Source organism: Bubalus bubalis, chromosome 3 (genome assembly GCF_019923935.1).
Source record: "Bubalus bubalis isolate 160015118507 breed Murrah chromosome 3, NDDB_SH_1, whole genome shotgun sequence".
NCBI classification, from domain to species: domain Eukaryota; kingdom Metazoa; phylum Chordata; class Mammalia; order Artiodactyla; family Bovidae; genus Bubalus; species Bubalus bubalis.
The window spans coordinates 18,628,938-18,640,497 of record NC_059159.1 but is presented as its reverse complement, the minus strand read 5'-3'; the positions used below and the strand labels follow the sequence as shown (position 1 = coordinate 18,640,497).

The following is an 11,560-nucleotide window of genomic DNA, read 5'->3' as shown; positions in this document are numbered from 1 at the left end:
ATATAATGTACTGATGAAATTTAATTGAACTACCCTAGACTAGAAACACTAATGTTTTAAATGTTGGTGTTTTTCTTAGTTTTAGAAATCCTGGTATTAAAAAAAAAAAAAAAGTGTAATCACACCACGTAAATTTTCTTTAGATGATGTGCAGAAGAAACTGATTGAGAATGCAGGAGTAACTGTAGGGAGAAACATTTTGATCACTGAAATGCCTTAAAACTACCCAAATGAATTACATTGAGGGTAGTCAAATAAAATAGATCATCCCACCACAGTCACTGCATAGAAAGTGGTTAAGTTTGATATAAGACATGTTGGATGTTATGGAAACAAATATTGTACTGAATTTAGTCTCTCAAGAAAAGTAAATAAATTGCTTTGTTGAAAATAGCTTTTTTTTTTTGAGTTTGTGTTAGTTTCTAACATTGAGTCACTCGTCAGAAAACCAATTAAATTTCATTTAACTGATAAGAACTGGTGCTAAGTTTTAAACTTCATTATTAACACATAAATAATGTTGGCAGATAATAAACCAACACCATTCTGATTTCCTTGGATTTAACCTGACCTTGTTCAAATATGAAATTTTTGTTCTGCCTTTGTGCTAATCCAGGAGAACCATAGTAAAACTTCTAGGGAAACTTTTACATACAGTAGTCAGAAATGAAACACTATTAACAAAAAACAAAAATTATTTCAAATTTTGTTAATCAAGTTACACTGCAGATAACTCTCAAATTAGTTGGTTGTCCCTTTCTATTGAATACCCTCTAATGGATGGTTCTTATGTATTATACTTCTGAATTACAACTTATGAAAGTGTTATAAAAGTTATGACAAGATTTACAGTCTGATCAAACTGATGGTTCCATCATTTCTAATCCAAAAGAATTTGGAATACTCAGTTTTTTTTTTTTTAATAGAAAAAGCAGTTTTTTATAAAGGTGGTTGAAAATTAGGTACCTTGAATTATATCAATATCTTTCCCACTTGAATAGTCTGGTACTGTAGGGTTTAGAAGGTTGGGGAATTAATGACTGAAATTCCAAATTTGGCCTAAAATGTCCATCATATAGTAGAAAACATAGTTGTTTTAAAATTTGCCTTTTCCAATATTGAATATTTTAGACATAAAAGGTTTATTAGCACCTGAGTTACGTGGATAACCTTACTCAAAGCCTAATAAGTTGATCCTTTTCTTCTGTTTAAACATTAGTTCAGGTGTACATTTAACTGTGACCTAGCTAACAGAGTCCTGGAAAAATGAATTGAGTACTCTTAAAACAGATTGAAACTACTATCCTTCAGGGGTCTATGGATATAAACTGACTCTGCTTCAGAGACCAAAATTAAGGTGAAAACAAACCAAAAATTCAAAATAAGGGTTATTAAAACAGGCTCTCTCACATGCCAACTGTAGCCACAGCCACGTATAAAACTAAAATACCAGCAGGACTCGAGAGACTTCAAAGCCAACCTACTGTCCAAAAAAGAAGGTAATCTTTCTGATCTCCTAATATCCAACCTCACAGAAAGGAAAACTGAGGCAGAGAACTTATCCAGGAAGAGGGTCTAATAGCAGAGGAGATTATTGGACTAATCAAAACATAAGTAAAATTCAAACACATTCCTGAGGGACTATCCACACAGAACTCACTTCCAGCTGGAAGGAATCAGAATAAATCAAGATACTGATTTAAATAGTTTATTTTTTAAAAAGGTGGTTATTTTTTTAAAAAATTTTACAATGACATGGCTATAGGAGTGTATACAGGTGACACATCATTTCCTTAACCATGTTTTTTACCTTCTGTGGAGCGGTAAACATTTTTTTGTTAATCTCATAATTAATGGTATAAAACAGAGGTCAGCAGACATTTTCTCTGAAGGGCCAGGTAGTAAGTATTTTACGCTTTATAGGTCACATAAGGTCTCTGTCACATGTTCTTTCTTTTACAACCCTTTAAAAATGTACAATCCATTGTTAGCTCGAACCATACAAAAACAAATGACCGAATTTGGCAGTAGTTTGCCCGCCCCTGGTATAATGTATCTACTTTCTGTCTTGACAGAGAAAGTGCTCTCTCTTCAGGCTTCTTGACGGTCTGCTTCCTGAAGTAGAGAAAGGGCTACTTATAACCAAATGTGGTTTGTCACAAAAGTGGAAATGGAGGAGAGTTCCTACTCACTTTCAACTCTCTCAAGCAGTTTCTCCACTCACTCACTCATTCAGTAAATTTGTTGAGCACCTACTATGTACACTCTTAAATATCTCTGTGTTAGCAGAGATTTTCAGTGTTTTTCCTTAAAAGGGTTTTTCTAAACCTGTAATTATCAGGTCCTTGTATGTGTTAGGGCAGATCAGGGTTAAAATCTCTACTAGCACTCAAGAGAGTTCATGATTATAAAAAAAGAATCTAGCTAATGATGATTCCCTGCACTCAATACTGACACATCCTTCTTAAAATCACAGCCTAGATGAGGAAAAATATATAACTATCTCTTACTAAAAGAAACTTTGTTTCCTATCATAGGCTGAAACTTAAAAAAAAAAAAATCTCAAATGCAGAACATCCACCAAATAACCTTTTCTTATTTTCCTATTTTGTCACCATGTAACATAAAAGTCTGGATCCGGGTAGGGGTCTTCATTAGCTTCCTAGTTCAGCCCTAAAACCATTTATTTAGATGTGAATAATACTTCTGAAGCAATTGACACTCCTACAATTCATCTGGAGAGTCCCATGGATGGAGGGGCCTGGTGGGCTGCCATCTATGGGGTTGCAAAGAGTCGGACACGACTAAGCAACTAACACACACACATAATTCATCTCAGGGAAGGAGTGGTCATGATTCAGCTCCTTCAGGACAAAAATTCAGCTTTCTGAATATTCCTGCTGTTTATCCAAGGTAAGGGAAGACTTTTTAAAATGGTCAAAAGGAGTACAGGACTTCAGTATTAAAATATAAAGGCTGTCCCCATCCCAGATCTTTGGTTCAGACATTAGCTACAGTAATCCGATTACCCACACCACAGAGACATGGCACATTTTGTAATTAGAATTGTTTGCGATTTTCCTTGTGACCATGTAAACAAAAGGGGAAATGCCTTGGGAAACTACCTGGCAATGTTCTCTCATTTCTCTTAAATACACAAATGCACAACCAGGTCTCCCTTTGACCAAGTTCATTAGGAGAAATAGAGTGGACCAAGGTTATCGCTTTCGCTCCCCTCTTTGTGTCCTTTTCTTTTCCTTTTCCTTGCGTTCCTGCTTGGCTAGTTTGTCTCTCTCCCTCTGCAGCTTGTCCTGCTCCTTCTTCCTCTGGGACTCATCCCGAAGCGTGTCTCGCTCCAGTTTTCGGGCATTGAGGACATCTTCCACATTGGTGTTTCGGAACAGAGCTGCAGGTGAGTTAAGGGATAAGGGTCCAGGTCACACAGGTCTCAACTCCTGCTCTTCTCATTCAAGCCAAGTTTCAAATACTATCTATCCCTCATCTTTAAAAACCAACCAACCAACCAACTTTATGTTTATCTTTAGTCCAATGGAAAATCCTACAACTGCTATTAGTAAAAAAAAAAAAAAAAAAATTGAATAAAAATTTCATTCAGACTTGCCTAAATCTGAGTGCAAATATTTTATGAAAATGAAATCTCATTCTAGAATAAGTACTCATATCATTCACTGGCAGAATATTGTTGGAGCATCCAGGCTAGTTTTAGTGACTAGAGTATTCAAGTAACTGGCAAAATTTTCCTATACTCAGCACTATTAAAATGCTTGAAAAGAGTTTAAAAAGTTGTTTAACCTTACTAAACTTTATCAATTTGCTTCTTTTCCTAGACCACTAAAGTTTTAAGTGAAAATCATGTTCTAAAGAAATACTTTAACCACAGTTAGAAAATAGGTGCCGTCTATGGGGTCGCACAGAGTCGGATACGACTGAAGCGACTTAGCAGCAGCAGCCAAAAATTTACCCCTCATTTCTTATGACTTTAAAACATAACCTGTTACTATCAGACAAGCTCCTTTTTACTCTTTCCACATAATCTTTTTCTGCTTTAGTGCTTTAAAATGAATGTTTCCCTGAAATAACCCCCATTTCTCAGAAAATAACCTCCCTTTCAGAAAATCCACCTTACTCCTCACCTTTAAGAAGGTGGATTTCTAAATCCACCTTCTCTATAAGCTGCTCATAAGTGATTTTGTTGGTAGGGACTTTTTATACCACATATGTTTCAATTTGTCCATATTTTCACTTAAAGTATTCAGTGCTTTTATTCTCTTTCCAATGAGTTCCCCAGGTCTTTGAGGACAAGGACCAAAACTGCAATATTATTCTAATTGCTTCCACATTGCTGGGAAACCCAACACTATACACAAGGAGTACAGATTCTCATTTTCCCTCAGAAACCCTTTCTCTAAACTTACCCCTTCACAGTTCATGTCAACATATTTTTGGGGGGGGAAATTCTTGCTAAATTGACTATTTAGCAGTCCAAGGACTGGGGCTCACGATGTTGACCTAACATGTGTTCTTGGAGGTAGAGGGAGCCCCCAGCAATGACAGTGAAACACAAACTGACCCACAAGAAGATCCTATGGAGCAACACCTGGAGATGCACACAGAGAAGGATACATTTGTCAGAACCAATGCTCATCGTGGTGGCGCCCGAGTCATCCTTCTCATCGGCTTCGGTGAGTGGTGTTAAGGAAAGTCACATGTAAAACAAAGGTTAGCACATCCCATCACAACATCAGAAAACAGTGATTAAGCTGATGGGAAGGAAAAGCAGGCTTCATGGAAGGACTCTGACAGGGATGTGATGGTAAATCCAGGAAAGTCACCTTTAGAAGTCTCAACTTGGGGAAGACTGCTCAGAGCTCCTATAGGATTCTTATCTGTTAGGGTCTGAAAAGAAACTGAAGCTGGTCTGGGTGGACTGCCACATTACCTGGGAGCCAGGTAATGTTTCAGATGACCTCTGAAACAGTGGTTCTCTAAGTGTGGTTCCAGAACTCCCTAAGAGCTTTTGAGAAATGCACACCATTGGGCCCCTCTCTATATCTACAAAATCCCAAACTCTGGGGCTCAGGGCCCAGCAATTTGTGTTTTAACAAGTCCTCCAGGAGAACTAATGCTTAAAATGTTTTTTTCTAGCCCAGGAAATGAGACTTTTTTGTAATTGGAACCCCAGTTCTGCCAAACCTAACAAGAAAAATCATGAGAGAAAACAAGAAGTTGACCCCAAAGAGCCTAAGAATTCTTTCCTAACCTAGTGATTAGATAGCAAACATTTCTGATACAACAGTCACTCCATTCAAGCAGGCTCAGTAAGCTAAGTATTCCCTAAACAAATTTCAGATCCAGGTTTGGAACCAAACCTGTTCCTACCAGCAACACTTTCTTTTTACCTAGTCCTCACTCAAATTCCAGGTTTATTTTGGTGTCACTTTTATTATGTAGTCACTGGAGTATCACTCATTCATCTCTTATTGCCTCCATTCCCTTATCAACTATGATAAAAATTACAAAGATGTATTATACACATAACACTATACTTCATAGAAAGGTATTATACAAATATGAAGAATCCTAATTGTAAATCAACTATTTCAATTTTTTAAGCTAGATCTTATTTTCTGAAAACACAATAAGAAGTGGTCCATTCAGGCATTATTTGTTTCACACAGAAGTTTTCAAGAACATATACATTGCAATAGTCCAGTATCAATCATTCCAGCATCATTCCTCATGCCCACAAAGGGCTACAATCTCTGCCATTTTAGAGGAGAATATTAAGCTCTGGTGGGGTGGGGGTGGAGGGTGTACTTCCCTGGTGGCCCAGTGGCTAACGTTCTGTGTTTCCAATGCAGGGGGCTGGGGTTCAATGCCTGGTCAGGGAACTAGATCCCACATGCTGTAACTAAGAGTTTGCAGTGCAACTAAACAAATCCCACATGCAGCAACTAATACCTGATGTAGCCAAAGAAATAAATAATTTTTTTTTTAAATAATAAAGCTATAGAGGGGGACTAGCAACTTCCCAGAGTTCAGTGAAAACCAGCAAAGGCTTTTGACTTGAGCCTTAGGGAATGGCGCTGAGACTCCAGAAAGGATATTCCTCTTCATCTGTCACATCAGCATACTGGGCCAGGAGGGCAGCTTTTCTCTGCTTCTCCTCTTCTGACACCATTCTGGGCTTCACCACGATCTGCGCCTGCTTCTCAATGAGGGTGGCAATGGCCTGGACTTCATCTGGGAGGTGGTGGGAGGGAAGTGGGGGACAACAAGGTTGTATGTGAGAGGAAAGATGCTTCCAAACCACCAGTCCACCCAGGCAGTGCTTGGAGCAAAGGCAACGGCAGCTGCTGACTCCTGAGAGCCCTGGGGTGCAAAGGAGGTGCCTCAGGGGCCAATGAGAAAGGCAAGGAAAGGCCACGCAGGCCAGGCTTTAGGTCTCATATCCATCTTCAATCAGAGCAGCCCTGCTTTTACTTTTATTGTATGCTGAAGTTCTGCTGCTTTAAGGAAAAAAAAAAAAAGTTGACAAGTACTGCATTAGAAGCAGAGAAAATCAAGCCTCCAAACATGCAACTTTCTCTTGTCTCAAACCAGAAGCCTAAGAAGGAATCTAGCATTAACTTAGGCTGGTCTATCCCATGTTGATAATTATGCCAGGTGAAACTTGGATTATTTTAAAAACAAAATTATTTTTTGACTTCTCCATACTCAAAGAAAGGAGGCAATGATGTCAAGCAGGCATCCTGCTTGTCAAGGAGGCAATGATGACTCTCATGCCTGGTTGCATACTAGAATCATCTGGGGGAGCTTTTGAAAAAATAACAATGCCTGGGTCCACACCCCAAAGAGGTTTATATAATTGGCTCATGGTGCAGCCTGGGCACTGGCACTTTCAAACATACAGCAAGCGCTTCCAGTGTACAGCCACAACTGAGAACCAGCATGTGAACAGCTCAGAATAGATTCTATTCAAGTTTGGATTTCTGTTTTGAGCTGTGTGTAGCTGATTTTTCATCCTAATGGGATCACCTCTTTCATTTGAAAGGATGGAGGGTTTAGCTGAATGAAGCAAAAGACCAATCACAGTCTGTGTTATGAAATGAGATTATGAAAAGGGTGGGAAAATATAGTTGACCCCGTACCTGCAGAGCAAATATACACAGGGGAGTGTAAAAAGGAAAGAGAAAGAAAAAAGCAAGAACCACAGTGAAGACAGCCATGGTCAGCTGAAGTGGTAAAATGTAAAAGAAAACCAACCTTCAGTTAAAAAGTTAAAATAAGCTGCCAGGTGTTTACCGGTTTAGCACAACTGAGTGAGGAAAACTAAAGACTCTTAACAGCTGTACAGAAAAAGTGGTTGGAGGTTAGACATAAAAACTCCAACTCTACCTTCTTTTTTCACTTTGGTGACAACATTCTGAGTTTCTGACCATCGTTCCACAATCTCCTTGCAGATAATAAGGAGGGAATCTTCTTCCTGGTTGAAAAAGTAGACCAATTAATTTCCGGAGAGCCCTCAACCTAATGCAGAAGGAAATGGCAACTCATTCCAGTACCTTCGCCTGGAAAATCCCATGGACGGGGAGCCTGGTAGGCTACAGCCTATGGGTTCTCAAAGACTCCGACACAACTGAGGGTCTTCACTTGCACTTTCTCAACCTTATCAAATCTACGCAAAGGGCAGAGCTCCCCCTGCTGTTGATGGGAAGAAATCACAGAGCAGGTTTGGGACCCACAGAATAGAAATGATGATTCTCTTCTGAGGGCTCCCAACACAGAGGGAATCCTATGTGAGTCACAGAAGCCACACCTGCTAGAGCACCCACTCCATCCTGCCAAGCTCCAAAGGAGAGGATTCTCACCAACTCAGGGCAGTCCTCCTCTTGGAGCAAAAACTTGTTGAGTCAAAATGCTCCTCTATGAAAATCTTCCTTGGCCAATATACTCAATTCAGTACATTCTCCAATGTACTCACTGATCCATAATAAAGAGAAGTTAAGTGAGAAGATGGTCTCCTATCCAGCCATCTCTCTGTCCATTTTACATAAGCAGACATATTCTGCACACCAACCGATCTTCCTCTTTAGCATGGTATGACCAAAAGGATGTTGGCTTTGGTGTCACACTTAAATTAAAATCCAGATCTACGAGAAAGTTTCTTTTCGTAGAAAAAGGCTGGTGTATGAACAGCTGCCACAAAATGTAATATCCTGCTCACTAAACTCATTGTGATAAAATTTCATGATGTATGTAAGTCAAATCATTATACCGTATACCTTAAACTTATGTAGTGCTGTATGTCAATTACATCTCAATACAACTAGAAGAAAAAAAATGTAACATCCTACTTAATGTAATGACCCTACTTAAAACTGCTCGCCCTCCATTCTACTCCCAGTTTTCTCACAATGCTTCTTTTTCTCCTAGCACTATCATTTTCAAATACCCTAGATAATTTACTGATTATGTTTTTCTTTACTGGAATATAACCCCTCAAGGACAGGGATTTCTGTCTGTGTTGTTTCCTGAAGAACCCCCAAGCACTTAGGGCAGTGCCTGGCAGAAGAGTAGTCCATCAATAAAAATTTGAAGACTCAATCAATCAGCATAAGTGGAATCAGAAGGAATAAACAGGATGACAGGAAGCTTTTGTTTACTGTCATTTTCCCCCAACCATATATATACTGTTCTTAAGTCTTACCTCAAATTGTTGCTGATAAGCTTCTAAATTCCTAGTAATGAATCCTAGCCCAATAGAGCAACTAATTTGGCTATCTTTTGTTTTTCCTAAAATGGGATTCAGTATAATAGTTGGGAGCTTTTATACCCAGCCCAGCTGACTAAGTAGTGCTATAAGTGATGTTTGGTGTCTGCCATATTCACTGGCCTTGCTGCTCTATAAGGTTGCTCCCAAGTTGTTTCATGGACAGGACCCTGCCTCACCATATTGTTCCTGGCCAATTTTTTTCAAAGTTATTTTCTACACAGAAGGGGCTGGAGAAATTACAAGAAAATTAAGTAGGGTTTGTGAACTGGGCAGGGGGAGGAAGGAAAGTCACCTTAAAAGTGAGTTTGTCTTGGAACTTCCCTGGTGGTCCAGTGGCTAAGACTGTGCTCCCAATGCAGGGGGCTTAGGTTCTGTCCCTGGTCAGAGAACTAGATCCCACAAGCTGCAACTAAGAGTTCACATGCCACAATTAAAATGATCCCCAAGCCTCAACTAAAGGTCCCACATGCTGCAATGAAGATCAAAGATTTTGTGTGCCCCAATTGAGACCCAGAGCAGCCAAATATATATATATATTTTAAGACTCAATTATTAAAAAAAAAAGTGAGTTTGTCTCTGCAGTTTATGCAAACAAGAGATACAAAAAATAATAATAATAATAATAAATCTGGTCTAGACAACTCTTCTAGTAAGACTGTAAATAGTCTCGGGCAAAATTCAGGTCTACCTTTATCAGCAGACATACAGTTCTAAGTAATGATACAATGAAAAGAACAAGTCAAGGAGCTGTACCAGTGAGTACCCAAGTTACCTGAACTTCTTTTTCATGGACTTTTTAGGAACTTCCCAGTGGGAAATTTTTTTAAGGTAACTTAATTTGTTTGCCTCCTATTCTTTCCAATTACAACCTGCAATGTAAGGATTCAGGAAAAGAATTTATTCCTCTGTGTTGTATTTCCAGCAAACTCATGAGCTGCATCACAAGCTGTGTTAAGGCTTTCCCATTTATAGGTCAATCTCACCAGAGCAGGTTCTGGAATTAAAAAGGGGGCCCTTGCCAGGAGGCCCTGGGACAGCTGCACTAGTGTTAGATTTCAACCATGTTGAAATCAATGAACTGCATTTTCACCAAATAAGAGTAAGCAGAGATGAAGGCGGAGAAGGAAATGGCAACCCACTCCAGTGTTCTTGCCTGGAGAATCCCAGGGAACGGGGAAGCCTGGTGGGCTGCCGTCTATGGGGTCGCACAGAGTCGGACACGACTGAAGTGATTTAGCAGCAGTTGCAGCAGAGATGAAGGCAGCAGAAACGGTCAGGTTGGAAAAGTGTGGACTTCTTGGTGACTTACTACTTAAACACAGTTTAAAGCACACATTTCTGAAAGCCTGGATCTGCTTCTAGGAGGCTAAGTATCATGTTTATTTCTCTTAAACTCTGATCTCTCTTATTCCTCCACCCACTCCCCCCAATGATTACTGCATTTCTAAATACAGTAAAGGATCGAGCCCAAATTTGCTTCCATTCTGCCTAGGCGTGAAAAGACCTCTACTGCCTAAACTGATCTTTTTGGGAATCCTACCTCCAAAATAGGAAACCAAGAGGGTACTTCCTGCGGGCTTTTGTCAGGGGCTCTGCCTCCTATGGGGCACAGGCACCCCAGAACACTTAATTTCCCCCTCTCATCACTGTCAACGGACGGGAATGAAATTGGTTGTTAGACGTTTATGATAAATCTAATTTCAATGCCTTTGGAAGAATACTCACCCAGCTGACCTACAGGCACCTAAGAGGGCAGAAATAAGAGAAAGCTTTTCCTCTCTCTGCACCTGCAACCCTCTGGCTCCCGAAACCCTGGATGAAAAGTAGCTCCCTGTCCCCGAGGCCCAGGGCTCAGAAAATTATTTCTCTTCCAGGTGAGACCACTAATCCTCTGGGACACTAGGTAGGGGAAAGAAGTACTAACAGGAAATGGCTTAAGAGGCTAAAGGAATGTGTCTGGGCTTCTCACCAGGAAAGCAGAGAGAATACCCTGCAGAGCATCCAGCTTCTCTTCTTCCTCCTCCTCCTGCAAGACACCCAAGATGTAGGAGCCATAAACGGCTCGGTCCACTCCCAGCGCCTCCAACCGTCCATCTAGCCACGATTCAAAGCCGCTGCCCCCTCCATCTCTCTCGCTGGAGGTGGCAGCAGCCACTGCGCTGGGCGCCGCCATCTTGGGGCCAGGGACCTGCCAGCCTGCAGGGCGCCTACCGCAGTGCCTGACGGGCCGCACCGCGGCCCACTGCGCATGCTCAGAGAGGAAATCCACGCCCCCGGCGCGCTTGGCTTAGAGCCCAGTTGACCCCTAGTAACCTGCTGGTGCGTTTTGTACCTTCTAAATAGAGCGCATCCTGGCTTCTGCACGATCATGCGGTCTCTCTGGAATCCTGGCAGGTGAGTATTCTTAACAGACTCTTTTTTACAGTTGGGGAAGTTCAGTGACTTGGCCAAAGTCACGCGGCTACTAACTAAACAGAACTGGAACTCAGCTTCGATTCCAGCGCTTTGACAGGCCTCACCAAGCCGCCCTTTCTTGCCAGTCGTAGAAAGCTAAGCCACCCGCTCCCACACTTTCAAGGAGGAAACCGCCGGCTCTGTGGAATATGCACTATGGCTATCAACTGCCACCTGCGCCTTTCCAGGCTACCCCCGCCCCCGCGCCCCGCCCCCCATCAAAATTCAAGCTCCAGAAACCTTCCCTGATTCCCTGCAATCTGTGTTAAATTAAGGCTTCTCCAAAGTGCTGTGGTTGCTCCTCTGCAC

At 41.0% G+C, this 11,560-nt stretch overlaps 1 protein-coding gene across 4 annotated transcripts; it reads right to left on the bottom strand.

Moving 5' to 3' along the window:
* Positions 1-1,694: 1,694 nt before the first annotated feature.
* Positions 1,695-11,062, bottom strand: CCDC43 (coiled-coil domain containing 43). 4 transcript variants are annotated; one of them, XM_044938889.1, is made up of 6 exons: positions 11,009-11,062; positions 10,767-10,823; positions 7,420-7,507; positions 6,129-6,264; positions 4,645-4,703; positions 1,695-3,406 (listed from the first exon to the last, which is right to left on the bottom strand). In XM_044938889.1, exons 1-6 carry the CDS (start codon positions 11,045-11,047, stop codon positions 3,219-3,221), a joined length of 567 nt encoding a protein of 188 aa, XP_044794824.1. In that variant the 5' UTR covers positions 11,048-11,062; the 3' UTR covers positions 1,695-3,218. The 4 variants fall into 4 exon arrangements, with proteins under 4 accessions (XP_044794824.1, XP_006045635.1, XP_006045634.1 ...); XM_006045573.3 differs by lacking the exon at positions 11,009-11,062 and having other exon boundaries at positions 4,592-4,703; positions 10,767-11,002; XM_006045572.3 differs by lacking the exon at positions 11,009-11,062 and having other exon boundaries at positions 10,767-11,002.
* Between the last annotated feature and the right edge of the window lie 498 nt (positions 11,063-11,560).